This window comes from Anabrus simplex, chromosome X (assembly GCF_040414725.1).
Source record: "Anabrus simplex isolate iqAnaSimp1 chromosome X, ASM4041472v1, whole genome shotgun sequence".
Classification (NCBI taxonomy): domain Eukaryota; kingdom Metazoa; phylum Arthropoda; class Insecta; order Orthoptera; family Tettigoniidae; genus Anabrus; species Anabrus simplex.
In genome coordinates, this window is record NC_090279.1 from 195547575 (window position 1) to 195566678 (window position 19104).

The window sequence follows — 19104 nt, forward strand, 5'->3', positions numbered from 1 at the left end:
TCCAGGTAATTGTGTTAGTTGGGAATAGGTATCATGCACAGTCATAAGCCTATTCCTCGCCATTCCAGTTATTCAGGGGATCAGTCCTTCTGGGCACTGCTGTGACTAGCGCGGGCCGTGCCGGTTGCCGAGCCATGCGGCAATAGCCACTAGTGCCTGCCGCACCGCCCGACCCCCTTGAGGTCCCTCGTACCCAGTCTCCAATCCCGGAGAATGAGGCCAAGCCCGCCGAGGCTGATTGTGGGACATGGCGTCGGGCCTCCTTCCTCTCTGCCCGCGCCATGGCCCGGTAGACAGGGCAATTGCGATGGGAGGCCGGGTGGCCCCCCACGCAATTGGCGCACACCGGCGCCTCCCTAAGTGTAGCGCAGGCCGTGTAATGGTGATCACCACCACAACGGTTGCATCTTACTTGGAGCCCACAGCTGACCTGACGGTGGCCCCACCTCAAACAGCGGAAACACTGCAAGAGCTGTTGAGGGGGTGTTCTGTTCTCACCTGAGTGCCGCTACCTGCTGAGGTCCTCTCCTGATTGGTTCCTCGGTCGGCTGCTGTCCCGGGAGTAGTCCTGGGTTGCAGCTGGGCGGTCCTCTCCTGATTGGCCGGCGTCGCCTTTCGCTTCCTGGTCCGGCGTCGTCTTCTTCTTCTTCCCGGGGGTTTCTTCTCGGCAGGGGAAGAGGCCTCGTCCTGGTGGCCCTCCTTCCGGCCTGGTGACCCCGGGGTAGCTGGTGGCTCCGCTGCGTTGCCGTCTTCTTCCTTCTCTTGGCTGGCGGCGGCGGCGTCGGTCGGTGCTAGCACTCGACTGCGTTCCCTGTCCTGTGGGGCGCACATTGAGGTCTAGAGCTCGACAGACATGCAGGCAGGCTGGGCCTGGGCAGCAGCATCCGAACGCCAAGGGGCGTCCTTCTCCACTGCTGTGCTGCTTTCCACCATCACGGGCGCTTTCCTGGTTTGCGCCCGGGTAACAGGCCCTTCCTGGTAGGCCTGCGTCTGCGTCCACTTCATCTTGGTTGGAGGTCGGCGATCCTGGTTGGCGGCCTTGTTGTTCTGCGTATACTTCGTAAAGTACAGCTTTCCAACTGGGGTCGCGCCGCCGTCGTCCTCGTTCCTCGGCTCCGTCTGTGTGGCTGTCTCCTGGCTGCTGATGTCGGTAGTGTAGTTTCTCTTGCCTGGTATTCGGGTGACCTGAAAGTAAGCAGAGAAGCTCCTCTCGTAGCGGCTGATCTGGCCTGGGTCCGTGGGGCGTATAATTATCGCCCACTTCTCTATGTTCTCGACGGCGTCGGGGGAGAGCTCCTTCCCTGTGGCCCCCTCGAGCCTCGTGAGGAGCTCGATGATGAGGTAGGCCTCCCTGTAGATGTCCTCCTCAGGTCGGTACTGCACCAGCAGCGCAGGGGCGGCGTGGTTCAGTGGGACGGTCCTGTGGTCGACCCAGAGAACAATCTCCCCTACGGCTTCCTTGAAGTTCTCTGGTAGGTCGTCTCAAAGTTCCATCATCCCTGTCGCTTCCTGAAATAAAAATCTGAAAGAGAATAGCACTAAAAAGTGCTTCCTGACAATGCTCGTACTGCGTACTTAAAAGTACAGACAGTAGACAATGCTCTTTCGGAGATGTACTAACAAGTACAGCTGCCGTACTAGTACTGCGAAAGTACAGAGCGCTTGGCGAGGAGAGAGAGCGAGTGAGAGGAACACGTCCTTCCACTACGGCTGTCGAACTCGTCCTCGGTGTTTGTCTATCGCTGAGTAGGCTCGTCTTTTATACTGACAAGGCCTAAACGTCATATGATAACGTAATCATTTCAAACTGGATTTACTTGAAAATCTCTCGATGGATTTTCTTGAGATTCGACAACGGAGACGTTCTTATGATTGGCTACAGAATGGCGCACCTCCCAAGGCGATACGATCATTATTTAAGAAATGTTTTGTAAATTTCTGAATCAAAATTTCTCAAATGCGTGACTCATGGATTCCAGATGCATCCAGTTCTCGCCATGAGGTAGGTTGACGAGTTGGGCGGGGTAGTCTGCCTTGCTCCTGCACCTATGTCACGCACAGCTGTTCGCTCACGTCCTGGCAGATGAAAACACCGCGAGCTTGGAGTTCTCGGCGCGCGTGATAATTATATGACATTGCTCTTAATGAATACGGCATGTACCGTGCGTTCCTGATAAAAAATTGACAAGGAAGAAGATGAATACAAATTTGATGATGATCAGACTCGGTTTTTCATGATTTAGTGATAAGACATACAAAACTAAATGAGGCCACAGAGCTAGTTGCAAATGGAGGATTGTTGAGGCGCTCAGATAATTCACAAATGCTTGCAAACTGAACGCTGAAAGGCATTAACAGTCTATAATGATGACGTATGATACATTTTGAGTGTTGGACTTATAAAATGTAGGTATTTTCAATCAATCAATCAATCAATCAATCAATCAATCAATCAATCAATCAAACCTGATCTGCATTTAGGGCAGTCGCCCAGGTGGCAGATTCCCTATCTGTTGTTTTCCTAGACTTTTCTTAAATGATTGAAAGAAATTGGAAATGTATTGAACATCTCCCTTGGTAAGTTATTCCAATCCCCAGCTCCCCTTCCTGTAAATGAATATTTGCCCCAATTTGTCCTCTTGAATTCCAACTTTATCTTCATATTGTGATCTTTCGTACTTTTAAAGACGCCAAACAAACTTATTCGTCTACTAATGTCATTCCACGCCATCTCTCCGCTGACAGCTCGGAACATACCAATTATATAATGAAATGTATAAAAGGCATACACAAATGTGAACACCTGGTCTTTAAGGGGTAAGCACCAACAATTTACCAATTTCAGCTGGGCGCTTAACAACTTGACAAATGTCCTCTTTCGGTGGGGTTTAAAGAATTGATTTAAACTTCACGCGGTGTTTAGTTATCAACTTCACCACCAAGTTTAAAAAGACAGCTTCTTTCCAGCTCACCGTTGTTTAGAGGTTGTGTCTGTGTATGAATTGTGTATAAATTGAGTTCTGCAAGTTTTATGAAGTATTAGTTTGCCGTAAATACGAATTATTCTTTTGTATTCCAAGTCATAATGCAAACACAGAGCGAATATTTCCATTGCTCAAATCACAGTGCACCAAGGACAGAAACAGGTTCACAATTTATTGAGACTGAAATGTGTAGTGTGTTTGCAGTATAACTTCAAACATTTTAGTTGCAACCAGTTTCACCACTATTTGTTGCAGAACAAAATACATTTACAGAAGATTTCATCTATATATATATAAAATAAGAGTTTTGTCTGTACATTGCTCAGAATTTGAAAAGAATGGTATTTCTGTATCAGTCATGCCCACTGTAATCAGGAAATGCACTTTTTACTTTTCCGTAATTTCTGTCTGTCTGTCTGTCTGTATGTCTGTCTGTCTGTATGTCTGTCTGTCTGTCTGTCTGTCTGTCTGTCTGTCTGTCTGTCTGTCTGTCTGTCTGTCTGTCTGTCTGTCTGTCTGTCTGTCTGTCTGTCTGTATGTATGTATGTACACGCATCACGAGAAAACGGCTGAAGAGAATTTAATGAAAATCGGTACCGGTATATAAAGTCGGGGTATGAACCACTACAATCTAGGCTATAAATCATTTTATTAACTCTGAGCGAAATGGTAGTTTAGGGGAAGGCCTAACATTAATTCTCAAATATTTATATTATTAGTGGTCCTATCGATAAATAATACATAACTAAAGTTATATAGAATTAAATTTCCGACCATTTATGTCTTATACTTTTTTACCGTACCGGCTATGATAACACAGATATTCATTAATTTGTATTTTTGTTACTAAGTCCATATCAACGCCGAGCCCCGAGAGAATGGGTTAACAGAATTTAATGAAAATCGGTATAGGCCCATAGAGTCGGGGAATAAGAAACTACAGTCTAGGCTATAAACAATTTTATTCATTCTGGATAAAATTGTAGTTTAGGGGAAGGCGCCTAAAATTTAATTTTTAAATACCTATGTTATCGGCCCTATCCAAAATTACTACATAACAAAAGTTATAGAGAATACAATTTCGAATCATTTGTGTTTTATTCTGTGTTACCGTACTGACTATGATAAGAGTGGTATTTCAGAGTCGGAAGAAAACTAAATATGAAGGCCTACAATATCGAAAGCTCATAAAATTTATCAACAATAACATTACATTGACCATTGTTTGTTGTGATGTTCTTTGTCTCTGATACTTCCATTCAACTCCGATAGATGGGATTATTGCTGTGTACGAAGTATAACAGTCTGAGTGAATATTGGCAGGAAATGGCTGGGGAGTAAAAACCTTTCTTCTTTAGCATGCCATTCCTCTGGTTCACACATTTTTTGATACTGTTGGTACGTAACATACTGGTTCATCATAGTATTCCAGCTGTTCGATCCCTACTCTGACGCGCTGTTTTGAATCAGCAGTGTGCCCACTTAAGGCAGAGGCTCACTTAGTAGCAGTTGTAGTAGTGGTAGTATGTCCTGGTCTAGAATTACAATTTAGACCTATTCCAAATTATAGCACCACAATTCACTAAATAACTCAAAATTCAACCCGGAAAAGAGCCGTTTCTTAATAAAAGCTTCTTCCTCTTCACTTTTATTAAATTCTATATTCATTTTATCCCAAATTAGCAGTGAAGAGGGGGTTTGTGCTCTGGCTTGGAGGAAAAATTTGCCTCCAAGTCAGATAGATTTTTTCGCCGCCATTGTATTGAATTGAGATTTTCCGACTCATCGGGTACTCCTAGGAAACAGATTAGTAAAAAGACATAGTTTTTGCCCTGGGACTCTGCACTATTCGACTCCCCCCCCCCCCCGGCAAGAAAAACGAAAAGTGTTCACGGATCACGGCTGTCTGCGGCTTGGTCAATCCAGCTCTGGGAGTTTCTACTGTCGGATTGGTAGCGTTCGTTAAAAGTCAAAAAAATGTGTGGTTTTTCATTTGATCTACCGTTTCATATGAAAGCATTGCTTTTAATCACGCCATTCCTACTGACATCATTGTAATGACCTATGTTCATTTCAGCTGGGAAAACCAATGAGACAGTCTTTCTGAGGATATAAAAAGGCAGATGGAATGTGAGTGTCTGACATTATAATGAAAACTCCCCAGCCTGATTGTGACTGGTGGTAGGCAAGTGGGCCTACATTTGCAATGAAAATGCCCTAACACAGTTTTCATATGAGAAAAGATGTTTGGTGAATTCCCCGTCGCGTTTCTAGGGTAACTGTAAGAGTTGTGCAATTTAATACAATCTTGCTCACAACGTGTACACTACCTAACCTACAATTCTGTATACAAGATAGAATTCCGTAGCGAAGCACGGGTACATCAGCTAGTCTTCAGATAAGTACGAATGGGACAGAAAGAAAAAAACATTAATGAGAAATGGTCTGTGATGAAAGTGAAGCCGATAACAGTGATTAAGGTGGAGAGATTCCGTCAGACTGTGTCCTCTTTTTCAGGTTTGTGATATGGCATTCCTAACCTTGATATTTAAATTTGTTTACATTTTTTATTATTCCATGTTCAGTGTTCTAATCCATTGTTGGTTGTTTCTTATTTGAAACGTTTCACGAGATTTTTTTCAGGCTTTTCTTGTGTAGAATATTTCCGTAGCTTCCGCAGCAGCATTTTGCCCTGGTCTTCTGTTCTGTTTGTCTGTTTAGTCTTCAGCTTGTACGGATCATCAAATGCCGCAAGGGATGATGGTGGAAATGTACCAGGCTTTATGAAGAGTGAGGTAGTGGGCCGGAAATTGCTATTGCAGCACTATTGTTGCTCTAAATGTCAGTAATCAGCACCACTCCATACCCATAAATGAGACTGAGACCTCGGTGGAAACAATTTTGTTCTGGCCTGTACCAAGAGGTAGATAAAAAAATACTGCGTCCACCGAGAAACGGAAACAGGCGGACAGTTTTGCTTATAATAGCTATATCATCGGCGAAGTCTAAGCACTCTATTTTGTGGCCATTCTCCTTGTAACCCAGCCTGTCGCACCTTCTTTCTACCATTCTGCTCTACATTCTGTTGTTGCTTTTTTTTTTAAATGAGATTAAATAATATTGTTATTTATTCTTTCAGTGAAGGAGTGAGATGGGTCCGCCTGGGGGACTTGGATTACAATAGCACACTCGACGACGCGCGTCCTCAACAGTTCTCTGTCGTTGAGAAGATCCCTCATCCTGAATATAAGGCTCCTTCTAGGTACAATGATATAGCTCTTCTGAGGCTGGATCGGGATGTAATATTCAACAACTACGTCCGACCCGCCTGTCTCAATATTGAAGAGGACTTGATTGGCAACGTGGGGGAAGCAACTGGATGGGGAGTGAAGAATTTTCGTTAGTACAGTACTTGTTCATGAAAATAAAGTTTTCTTAACTTTTTGACAGGTTAAAATAAATCTGGTATAATACAAGGTCAGCCAATTAACACAGAATTACAGCTGAGGTGATGCAAAGGGTTCTATTGCTTCCTGTTAGCTGGGCAATATGAGAGCATGTTAGAGTGACTGCCTGAAGATAAATTCTAGTGGGCTTTAAAAGTACTCCAAACCAAACCCCATGGCACTACAGCCCTTGAAGGGACTTGGCCTACCAAGCGACCGCTGCTCAGCCCGAAGGCCTGCAGATTACGAGGTGCCGTGTGGTCAGCACGACGGATCCTCTCGGCCGTTATTCTCGGCTTTCTAGACCGGGGCCGCTATCTCATCGTCAGACAGCTCCTCAATTCTAATCACGTAGGCTGAGTGGACCTCGAACCAGCCTTCAGGTCCAGGTAAAAATCCCTGACCTGGCCGGGAATCGAACTCGGGGCCTCCGGGTAAGAGGCAGGCACGCTACCCCTACACCACGGGGCCGGCTTAAAAGTACTCACCCATGCCATTAAAAGAGATGCTAAAACTGCCTACCTTCGATTTTGACATTCTGATATTAAACTACGGTACTCATTATTCTTCTAAGTTCATTTTGAGGAATCGAATCGATCTCTTGGGGAATGGCATCCTTCAGTTCGTCGAAAGTTTTAAACACTTTATTTTTAATGAAATGGCGTATGACTTCTAGTGCTGGGAGTGTCCGAGGATAAGTTCGGCTCGTCAGGTGCAGGTGTGCGCGTCATGATGAGGTTGAAATGATGGTGAAGACGACACATACACCCAGCCCCCGTGCCAGCAAAATTAACCAATGATGGTTAAAATTCACGACCCTGCCGGGAATCGAACCCGGGAAACCTGTGACCAAAGGCCAGCACGCTAACCATTTAGCTGTGGAGCCGGACTATCTTTTAATAATCACCAGAGATAATAAACACAGTCTGTTAAATCAGGGGATCGTACACCGTTATGGTGTTACTGATAACTCTATCACCAAAAACTCCTGAATTTCCTGCAATGAAACATAGGTGTCTCGCCGAATCCTGCTGAAAAATGCAAAAATACATTCTACAGTATATATTTTACAATTTGTTTTTCGTCGCACCGACACATACAGGTGTTAAGGCGACGATGGGACAGGAATGGGAAGAAAGCGGCCCTGGCCTTAATTAAGGTATAGGCCCGGCATTTGCCTAGTGTGAAAATGGGAATGTGTCGGTTTGTACCTCTCATTGACTGGGTATGTACAAATCTTACTTATATTGCATTGCTCTTTTTTATTATTACTTTTGTTTTGTTTAAAAATCCTCCCATTCACTTCAGTTTTCTCACTAGCTGTATATACAGTACAATAGTAACTGTTACATTAATAATAATTATACAGTACTCGTGCGTATACACTGACGTAGCAAATGTCATGGGATAGTCAACTAATAGCGTGTGGGGCCTCCTCTGGCCCTGCGAAATGCAGTGAGACGCCGTGGAAGTGAGTCAACAAGTCCCGGGTAGTCCTCCGGACGTAGCTGACACCAAATCGTTTGCAGAGCGGCCTCCAATGTTGGTCTGTTCGTGAGTGCAGGATCCATGGCACGGAGCCTGCGTTCCAGGACATCCCAGATATGCTCGATAGGGTTCATATCGGGGCTCCTGGGTGGCCATGGCAGTCGTTGGACCTCTTCTGCATGTTCCTGGAAACATTCCCGGTTGACGTGGGAGCGATGTGGAGGCGCGTTATCATCTTGAAACACCGCAGAACCGTCTGGGCGCTGGCAGGCCAAAAATGGGTGGAGATGGTCTCCGAGCAGTTCAGCATACCGCGTACCATTCAAAGTCTCTTCCAGAACAACTAGGGGGCCCATTCCATACCACGAAAATGCACCCCAGACTATAACAGAGACACCAGCGCCCTGGACCACACCTTCGAGGCAGGCGGGATCCATCGCTTCATGTGGTCTGCGCCATACACGGTGCCTTCCATCGGCATGATGCAGTTGAAATCGTGATTCGTCCGACCATATCACGTCACGCCATTGTTCCAGTGTCCATCCCTGGTGACTGGCAATAAATGCGCCCGATGACTTTGGGTTAATAGTGGCACCCGTGTGCGGCGCCGGCTCCCATACCCCATAGAACACATGTTCCTACGGATTTTCCACTAGGAGACGTGTCTAGCACGGCCTGTGTTGAATTGAGCCGTGATTTGTTGCACGGTTGCCCGTCTGTCACTATTGACAATCCATCTCATGTCGCCGGTCACGGTCATAGAGGGTGGCTGGACGGTCGGTCGTTCGTCTGTTATGGACGGTGACATCCGCATTCAACCATTCACGATACACCCTGGACACGGTTGATCGTGTGAAGCCGAATTCCCGCACCACTTCCGAAATCGCACTTCCCAACCATCGGGCACCGACCACCATACCCCGTTCGAACGATGTCACCTCACGACGACGTTCCATGTTAGACCTGTCACATGCACAGCCACTGCTCACAAGGTCTCCTATACAACTGCTGCTGGCACAGGGGACGTGTGGTGCGCAGACAACATACCTGCGCATCAGTGCTCCGCTATCCCATGACACTTGCTCAGTCAGTGTATATCGGTGCTAGGCAATGGAAACCTCGTCATTCCAATCATGAGAAAACTGAATTTCTCCATCTTTCTTGTGAAGGCTTGCCGCAATGCCTGAGATGGAAACAGAAGACTCCAATAGTCAAATAACTGGGCTATCATTATGCAATGAAAATGCTAGGAACAGTTCTGCGGCCATTACTGACCACTCAGTTTTTGGCCTCTGCCGTAAACTTTACTCCGAAAGAATTACGAGATTTCATTTGCCCAGCGGCGATATATACAGGGTTATTCACCTAACATGTTACACAAAAATAACTTCTAAACCATTAAAGATATCGGCATTCTGTTTTCATATTCGTACATGGTACACTGAGCCTTGTAAAATAACGCGCTACTTAGTCTCGTGGGGTGATTAATAACCGAGATATTGATACTAACTCCATATTTTTAAATAGAACGGCACAAATTCATACAGTTGGGTTGGCCTAAAAGATCAACTGCGTACAAGTTCAATTATGTAAGTATTTTCAAAATCGGACAATTACTCTTTGAGATATAAATAAGAACAGCATGCGCGGTTTTGCTGCCGCATCAGACGGCGTGAAGTCGGGCAAGGACATATTGAGGCGGAAGTTGCTTCCTTGCCTTTATTCCAGCCACAGAACGGATACCAGGCATGTACTGTAAACATAATGTGATGTACCGTAACATACCCTGGGTGTGCAACGTTATTTTATGACTGGCGAACACACAACGGGGAAGGGAGATTGAAGTTGTATTGTTTTGTTTTGACATGTAATAGGTTGCGCTCAGTTTAGCGTTTGTTTTTCTCACGGATGGGAATGGGAATGATTTGGAAAGGAAGTCGGGCGTGGCCTATCACAAAGGTACCTATCCGGTACTTGCCTGGTGTTAAACATGGGACACCATGAAAATCACTTTCAGGTTGGGCGAGGGAGGACTCGAACCTACGCTCTCCCGAATGCACGCTACTACAGTTACGCTGGAGCTCTGCGGAGATTAATGCATGTAAAACAAAACATAAATAATAGTGTTGCTGCCATCTCACCACGATCAGCTCTGACCATTTGCTTTTCTAGAAGGAGCTCTTCCGGTGTTTTGTGTTATGTTTATTTCTCAACTCATAGAGTAGTATGAACTGTACACTAAAAACCAGTGACAATTATAGCTTTCGTTATGTTCTTTTAAAGGCAAAGTACTTATTTTATTCCTTTTAAACACATCAACCGTTTCTGTCCTTTCATGTGTTCGTCTGTTATACACACTTTGCAAACCCATCACATATGTACGAGGTGCTTACATGCCTGGTATCCATTCTGTGACTGAACTCACTCCCAGGAAACTGCTTGCGCCTCAATATGTCCTTGCCCGACTTCACGCCGTTTGATGCGGCATACAAAACAATACATGCTGTTCTTACTTATATCTCAAAAAGTAATTGTCCAATTTTGAAAATACTTACATATTTGAATTTGTACGCAGATGCACTTTTAAACCAGCTGTATGAATTTGTGCCGTTCTATTTAAAAATATGGAGTTAGTATCAATATCTCGGTTGTTAATCACCCCAGGAGACTAAGTAGCACGTTATTTTACAAGACCCTGCGTGCCATTTACGAATATGAAAACAGACTGCTGATATCTTTAATGGTTTAGAAGTTATTTCCGTGTAACATGTTAGGTGAATAACCCTGTATACAGTACATTATTGAAAGGGCACTAGGAGAGTTTTGCAATGTGAGTGAACGCTTTAGATGTTTTCAAAATCATTTCCACCACACTGAATACACTTCTCCATACGTCGAAACCAGTCACTGAACCAACTCTGCCACTTTTCTTCGGTTACATTTTCACATTCTTGGTCCCATGCTGCCAGAAGCTCCTCGTCGGATGCAATACGTCGCCCTTTCAGCTTCATCTTCACTTCTGGGAAGAGTGCGAAGTCACATGGGGCAAGATCAGGACTGTATGGAGGGTGATCAAGCATAGTCAACTCTGATCTAGCAAGAAAATCCATTGTTACATTAGCACGATGTGCTGGAGCAATGTCGTGATGCAAGAGTCAAGTGCTGAGCCGTGACCTTGGACGGAGCTGCTTGAGAGCATGGATGACCTGAGGCAGACAAGTCTCACTGCACCACTTCGCAGTAACTGTCCCTTGTGTTTCTAGCACAACCCAAGTCAGGATGCCCCGTTTAGTGAAGAATACTTCACTGACCTTGACTTTCGCACAGTCACAGGAGTATCCTTATCTTCAAACAGCCACACCTTGTTCTGGGATTTTGTTGGGACACCGTAATAATAAAGCCAAGTTTAGTCACCTGTAACGATGCTATTGACGTTACACGAAGTCCCATTTTCAAACTGTTTCAGCATTTCTCGGAACCATTTCACTCGTTGTGCCCTTTGTTCATCTGAAAGTGAATGGGACACCCAAAGGGAACAAACCTTTCTAACACGGAGATGGTCGTGTAGAACTGAATGAATAGCTGGTTCAGGGATGTGGAGGGTCTCTTCTACCTGCGGATATGTCAACCGCTTCTCTTGCTGCAACATTTTCCTCACAGCTTCAATGTTTTCCTCAGTCACTGATTCAGCCGGTCGCCCAGAACGAGGATCGTCTTCAACCCCAAAATTTCCCCTCTGGAACTCTTTGTACCAGCGGAAAATTGTTGTCCGATATGGACAGTCTTTCCCCAGCACAGGAGTCATTTCCTACAGGCACTGGTCAACAGTTAATCCACGAGCAAAGTTGTAGCGGATAATTGAGCGTTATTCACCTATAGACCACACTGACATCTTAACATGCTTTCAATCCCACTGCTTGGTAACAACTGGTGTGAAGGTCGCGCCTTGCTGTCTTCTAGACCGGTTTTCACCCCTCTTTTCATCCCTTGCCATAACAGGGGTGTCCAGCGAACCGTTTTTGCTGATGCAAAACTTTCCTAGTGCCCTTGGTACAAGTTGCTTTATGTCACATTGACACAGATGTGTCTAGGGCTAGAAATGGGAAGGGAGCGGCAGTGGGCTTAATTAACGTACGGCCCCAGCATTTGCCTGGTGTGAAAATGGGAAACCAAGGAAAAACATCTTCAGAGCTGCCGATAGTGGGGTTCGAACACCCTATTTCCCGAATACTGGCCAGACGTAAGTGACTGCAGCTATCGAGCTCGGTATTTATTATTATTATTATTATTATTATTATTATTATTATTATTATTATTATTATTATTATTATTATTATTATTATTATTGGGCAACAGGGTGTGTAGCGACTTAGCTGCTTCCTCTTAAAACAACAATCACCACCACCACCACTTGCCTGTTATCCCGGCGTCCGTGATATGATTTCTAGTATTGCTGGGAGTTGAAAATCCCGTGGTGTCAGCAAGAGCATGCGACCTTAAATCCTCGACCACAACTCTTTCATTCCTCAGTGCGTGCGGGGACTCTGAGCAAGAAGGACAAGCTGAGGAAGATGATGATGATGATAGTTAAAAGAGAACACTTGGTACACAGTAGTCAGGACTTACAAACAACCTACAGTGACTGATATAACTGCCATGATCCAGTGCGGACGTCTGAGATGGTTTGGACATATTCTGCAAGATGATGGTCTACTACTGCAGGCCTTCATTGGACAACCAGGTGGGAAGAGACTTCATAGGAAACCGAAACTCCACACGAGAGACCAAGCTGTACAGGATCTTCTGGATGTCATTGGGAAAGAGAACAAATTTGGGACAGGAAAAAATGGCAGACACTTGTAGGCGAGGCTAAAAATAGCTATGTTTTAAATGGACACGGTTGTAACTGTAATCTTTTTCTAACTCTAATTTCACTTCCATGTAGAAAGTAAATATTTCTTCTTACACTTTCTCTATGAATGGATTTCCTTTTCATGCATCAAAACATTATTTTATTTATCTACTTGGTTAGAATTTCACAGCTGCAGTCGCTTAAGTGCGGCCAATATCCGGCCCTTTTCTGTCCCATCATCGCCATAAGACCTATCTGTGCCAGTGCAACGTAAAATAACTTTAACAAATTTAAAAAATCATGTCTTGTATCTTGTTTACAGCTGGTCCACTCAGCAGTGTCTTACAGAGGGCAACACTTCCTGTGCAGCCCAAAGAGGCATGTGAGAAGAACTTTAAATCCTTAAAGGGCAATAAAGACCTAGTGAATGGCTTCGATGATGCCACAATGTTGTGTGTAGGAGATACCCAAGGAGAGATGGATACCTGTGATGTACGTAAATCTCATCCTATATATAAATGAATTCATATGTATATTGATGACTTTTTGTTGGCTGCGCCATCCGTACGTAGTACAGTCATTAAGTTCTGAGACTTGACGCCTGGAGGATAGGCACCCACACGACTCTTTATGTTGCACACGATGCCGCATTACACGGCCTACACCTACACAGAACCACATCCACCCTCAAAATAGTCGCCGTTGGCCGTTATTCACGTCTGCTAACGTTGATATAGCTGCTGGAAGCACCGCTGAAAGGAAACACCATGTTTCGTCTCCAGTTATTATTCGGTTAAGAAACGCCGGATCAGCGTCAGCACTATTGATGAGGTCACCATAAATCGTCATGCGATCATCAAGTTGGTCTTGCGACAGGATTCATGGTACACTGTGCTGGGTAACGCGAGACATGTTGAGGTCATCCGTCAGAATTTTGTGGCAAGTACCATGGCTGACCCCTATTGCTGCTGCGAGATCGTCTACCGATTGGGAGCGGTTAGCACGCGCCAACGTTTCAACTTCTTGGATCTTGCGCTCCGTTCGAACTGTTTGTTGCAGACCAGTACGGATATCAACTTCTAGACTGTCTTGTCCTTTCACAATACGTCGGTGCCAGCTAAACACAAACACAGCGTCTCAATGCGTCCTCACCGTAAACCTGCTGCATCATTTTAAACGTTTCGACAGCGATTTTGACTAAATTCTGGCAGAACTTGGTGTTTGCCCATTGTTCAAACTGTGAATTGTCAAAATCCGACGGGCACATTCAAATCACCGTCACAACAACGACCGTACGTCTGCTTCCAGTGCATGCAGGGACCATACCACGGTGCCATAGTTCACCACAGCGCCATCATGCGGCCCGTCTCAGAATTTAATGACTGTACTACATACATTTAAATTCTAACAGTTTTATTACCCTGTTGTTGTCTGTACTGTCAACATTATATTTCATGTGGAATGCCACACACTAAATAAATAATAAATACAGTTTTGACTCTACATCCCAATTTTTTGGCTCGCACTTCGTTTTAATCTCGAATTAATTGTCCAAAGTCAGTTATGTATTTGTGGGTTGATACATAACACAAACTGATTAGAGAATCCATGTATTTAGACGTTAAAACTACAGTCAAGTACGGAGAAGAACAAAACCCATGGTTAGTAGTTGCAAGTCTCTCTGTTTCCACAATACTGCCAACTGTCGGGTGTGTAATCGCATTTGTTACACGGAGTTTGAATACACAATATTTCCTCCCTCTTTTAAATTATACTATCTATGTTTATGGTGAGAATATTACTGGTCTGCGACGTGTGCGTGTAGATCTGCGCGGTATGACTTGGGTAGCCGGTGTTTGTGATCACCTATGGCATCCTCTCGGCTGGTACTGCAGTAGCTGGTGCTTGGAAGAACCGAACACGTCGTGGCCTAGGTGGAATTTCGACAGGTCCGTCACAGGTTAGTTCCGTGTTTCCTCTGTTTGCCTGTGTTCCTGGAAATTGCCTAATTTGGTCGATGTGACGCTATATTTGCTTTTCCTGCTGGTAGATCTCATAATGTAGATCTCCAATGATACTGGGAAGCCACTTGTTCAGGTTCGGGTTGCCAGATATAAAGTAAACAGACTGCCCCGCTTTGAGTGCGTGACACGTCGAGCACATTTCTGCTTTCTGTTTTTCACAGACTCTAATGCGAACATCTTCGGGTTTCGCCAGGTTGAGACGTGTCCGAATTTCTTGTCCCAGAAATAGTTCAGATGGAGATTGTCCCGTGGTAGAGTGCGGTGCTTTCCGGAATTGCCGAAGGAAGTCGTTCATGTTGGTCTGCAGAGTTCCCTTAGATGTCTTCATCGCATGGAGGGCGTCCTTCACTGTTTGGACATACCGTTCTGCTTGGCCATTAGTTGATGGATGGTATGGCGCTGTAAGCTTGTAGTACTTCACACCAGTGTTCTGGAGGAAGGCCTTGAATTCTCCTGCAATTAACTGCCTACCGTTGTCCGAGTCGACGGTGATCGGAGTGCCATACGCTGTAAACAAGTCGTGCATCAGGGCGAGTGTTGCTGTTGCTGTCGTGGAGGTCGTCGACTTGACCTCGAACTACTTGCTGTAGGCGTCTACAACAATCAGAAGCATGGTGTCGGATACTGGGCCTGCATAGTCGTTGCGGATGCGTTCCCACGGTGCCTTCGGGTACTCCCAGTGATGCTCGCGGAACTTGGGTGGAGCATGTGCATGGTTTGCGCATCTCGTGCAGGATTTTGCGATCTTCTCAATGTCGGAGTCGATGCCTGGCCAAAACACGAAGGAACGTGCCATTCCCTACATTTTGACGATTCCGAGGTGTGCTGTGTGCAGGTCGTTGAAGATGGCATCTCGTGGTGCAGGCGGGACTACTAATCTGTGCTCAAACATCAAGCAGTTAGCGGCGAGTGTGTATTTCGCCTCGGGTGCCTTGAAGTCATGGACAGTGAGATCTTGGCTTCCTTCCAGAAGTTTGACAATTTTGCCAAGATGAGGGCCCTTCCTCGTCTCTCGTGTGATGGCTTCGGCTTTGAAGGGTAACTGCTGCATCTGGTGAGCAGTAAATAAATCAAAATCATCGTAATCCTCTGTCTCTTCTCTCTGGTGGGGAATTGAGTTCTGAATCTTGTTGACAGTCAATGGTAACGACGCTCTGGAGCAGTAGTCAGCGTTAGCGTTTTGCGCCGACGTTTTAAAGGACACAGTGTAATTAAAGTGTGCGAGGTAGTCGGCATAATTGGCCATGCGACTAATGCACATGACTGGCAGTGACTGCACAATATATGTGTCAGGGGTTTGTGATATGTGATCAGCGTGAAGTGGCGAGCATACAGATAGTTGAAAAAAAATCTGTACTGCCCAGACGATGGCGAGCGCCTCCTTATCAATCTGGGGGTACCTCTGTTCCATTGCCGACATTGTCCAACTAGCGTATGCAATAGGCCATTCGTGTCCATTGCTCAGCCAGTGTGACAGCACTGCGCCAAGACCGGTTTTGCTGGCGTCTGTTGCCAGCAAAAGTGGGAATGCTGGATCATATTGCAAAAGGACCTGCGTCGAGGTTAGAGCATCCTTGATATCCTGGTGAGCCCTGTCGCACTCTGGCGTTCATACGAGAGGATCCTTCAGGAGCATGTCCCGGGGTGGTCGATCTCTTGTTGACAGGTTGTAGATGAAGGCGCTGTAATATGTCACTTTAACCAGAAACAACTGGAGTTCTTCTGGAGTCGTAGGTTTCAGCGCATGTCGTACAGCTGGGATGTGCGCGTCAGACTTATGGATGCCTGATGCATCGATGTTGTGGCCAAGATCTTCCAGGACAGGTTCAGCAAAGCTGCACCCTATCTGTAGGAATGTAATTACTATTGCGTGTTCCTGTTGTGGATTGTTAAGTGGTGTGTTGAGTAAGTGTGAAGAGGAAAGTGTTGGGGCAAACACAAACAACCTTTCCCCGAGCCAGAAGAATTAAGAATTAATTATTGTTCGGGCTTACCTTGTACCTTAAATGGTGAGTGGATGCAGTGGCGTACCCAAAAAATAATATTTCAGTGGGTCCAGGCCAGTAGCGTGGATACAACTTTTCCCTGGAAGGAGTTGTGAAAAGATTTTTAAATTTGTATTTAGAACTTGCTTGACGTCGCACCGTAGGTCTTATGGCGACGATGGGAAAGGAAAGGGCTAAGAGTGGGAAGGAAGCGGCCGCGGCCATAATTAAGGTACAACCCCAGCATTTGCCTGGTGTGAAAATGGGAAATCACGGAAAACCATGTTCAGGGCTGCCGACGGTGGGTTTGAACCCACTATCTCCGGGATGCAGGCACACAGCTGTGCGTCCCTAACCGCACGGCCAACTCGCCCGGTGGATATGAAAAGAAAGCCGGTCCTACCGAGTGCGGTGACGGATCTTCAGTAGATATTGATGGTTTTGATTGTTACCTTGTACAATCATAGCTTCTGTACTCTTAACATAAACCGGCTGCATTATTGAAACTGTTCGTAAAATTGGTAATATCGTTCTTCGTTTGTGAGGGAGTAGAAACTTCATTTAATTTGTCTTCTTATGAAAAGGAGCCACTTTGGTACTACACCCCGTGAATGTCACTACCTTCGAGGTCGTAGATATTTCGATTACGAGAGACTCAAGGCCAACTATAATGCACCCAAAAAACACGGCTGTATCTTTCCCATCCCTTGCCTTTCTTAACTCTGTCAGTGCCGAGAATCGAATGCAGGATGCCTTAAGTCAAATTCTAAAATGAGGAGACCTAAAAGTAACCAGCCGGCCCCGCGGTGTAGAAGTAGCGTGCCTGCCTCTTACCGGAGGCCCCGGGTTCGATTCAGGGCCAGATCAGGGATTTTTACCTGGATCTGAGGGCTGGTCGAGGTACACTCAGCCCACGTGTTTATAATTGAGGAGCTATCTAACGGTGAGATGGCGGCCCCTTCGGGGCTGTTACGCCATGGAGTTGGTTTGGAAAAATGAACAAAGACGGAAGCGACACCCCTGCAAGCCTCTTTAGCTTTCAGCTAGTTCTTCTGTCTGGCCTCGTGCATTTTGGGACAGATGGAAAACGTACGCCTTAATAAATGCTCCTCATAAAACCTTTGTAAAAATACTAACTGCATCTATTATAACAATAATCACAAACGCCTCCTTTTCATGTGGCTCAGTTGGTTGCGTCGCTGCCCTTCTGAGTCCGAGTTTGCAGGTTCAAATCTCGGCTTGGGTCGGAGGCCCTTAAAACGGTGTTGGGCAACAGCTCCATGTCGTTGGTTTCTGGCACGTTAATAAAACTTATAGATACGAATATTAGCATCACAAAACGGTAACTTTATACTACGGTGCTATATTCTGTATCCCAGGCTTGCGAGGGAAAGTAATTAACAATTTGCTTTACGTCGCACCGACACAGATAAGTCTTATGGCGACGGTGCAATAGTAAAGGCCTAGGAGTGGGAAGGAAGCGGCCGTGGCCTTAATAATTAAAATACAGCCCCAGCATTTGCTTGTTGTGAAAATGGGAAACCATCTTCAGGGCTGCCGACAGCGGGGTTTGAATCCAATATCTCCCGGATGCAAGCTCACAGCTGCGTAGCCCTAACTGCGAGGGAAACTAATAGGACAAGGTAAACCCTACCTAGCATATGTTGTGACGTGTATTTTTCTTTACCAACTAACAAAATACGTATCTATACCCATACGCTTTACATTCTATATTTATGTATTTATTTATTTATTTATTTATTTATTTATTTATTTATTTATTTATTTATTTATTTATTTATTTATTTATTTATTTATTTATTTATTTATTTATTTGTTTATTTATTAGTTCCTTCTGTACAGTGGCGAAGTTACGGCTCCAGGCCCCCTTGTACAGTTAACCACATACTAATCAGAATCTTAATTAAAATACTGAGATACTTAAAGCAGTTAATACTACATAAATTAATAGAAGTGAAAATAAATTTAAATAAATTACTAACTAAATTAATATTAAAACTAGTTAATATTAAAAACTCTTAAAAATGACTAATCCTCAGGCACGCACACATTCATACTTCAACCATTCAATCAGCTGTCCTCAGCAGGTAGTCTCGCAGGTGACCTTAAATCGTGACTTAAAAAATAGCTACTTTCTCCGATCTGAGCTGGCAGGATATTCCATAATTTGGCGACAGTCACCACAAATGATCTATTAATTTTATTTGTGCGGTGCAGTGACATAGAAAGAATAAGTCTAGAACGTGTATTTAAGTTGTGAAATGATGATAAAACGATAAATTTAGAAGAAATATGCAGTGGCTG

The 19104-nt window shown here is 44.9% G+C and overlaps 1 protein-coding gene across 1 annotated transcript in view; it reads left to right on the forward strand.

The window, feature by feature from the left end:
• Positions 1–13292, forward strand: part of LOC137503376 (venom protease-like) — a 46198-nt gene extending 32906 nt beyond the window's left edge. Inside the window, exons 5-6 of the mRNA XM_068230957.1 lie at positions 6124–6383; positions 13093–13292. Coding sequence (XP_068087058.1) covers positions 6124–6383; positions 13093–13292 — 460 coding nt within the window. The remainder of the gene's footprint in view (positions 1–6123; positions 6384–13092) is intronic.
• Positions 13293–19104: the final 5812 nt, after the last annotated feature.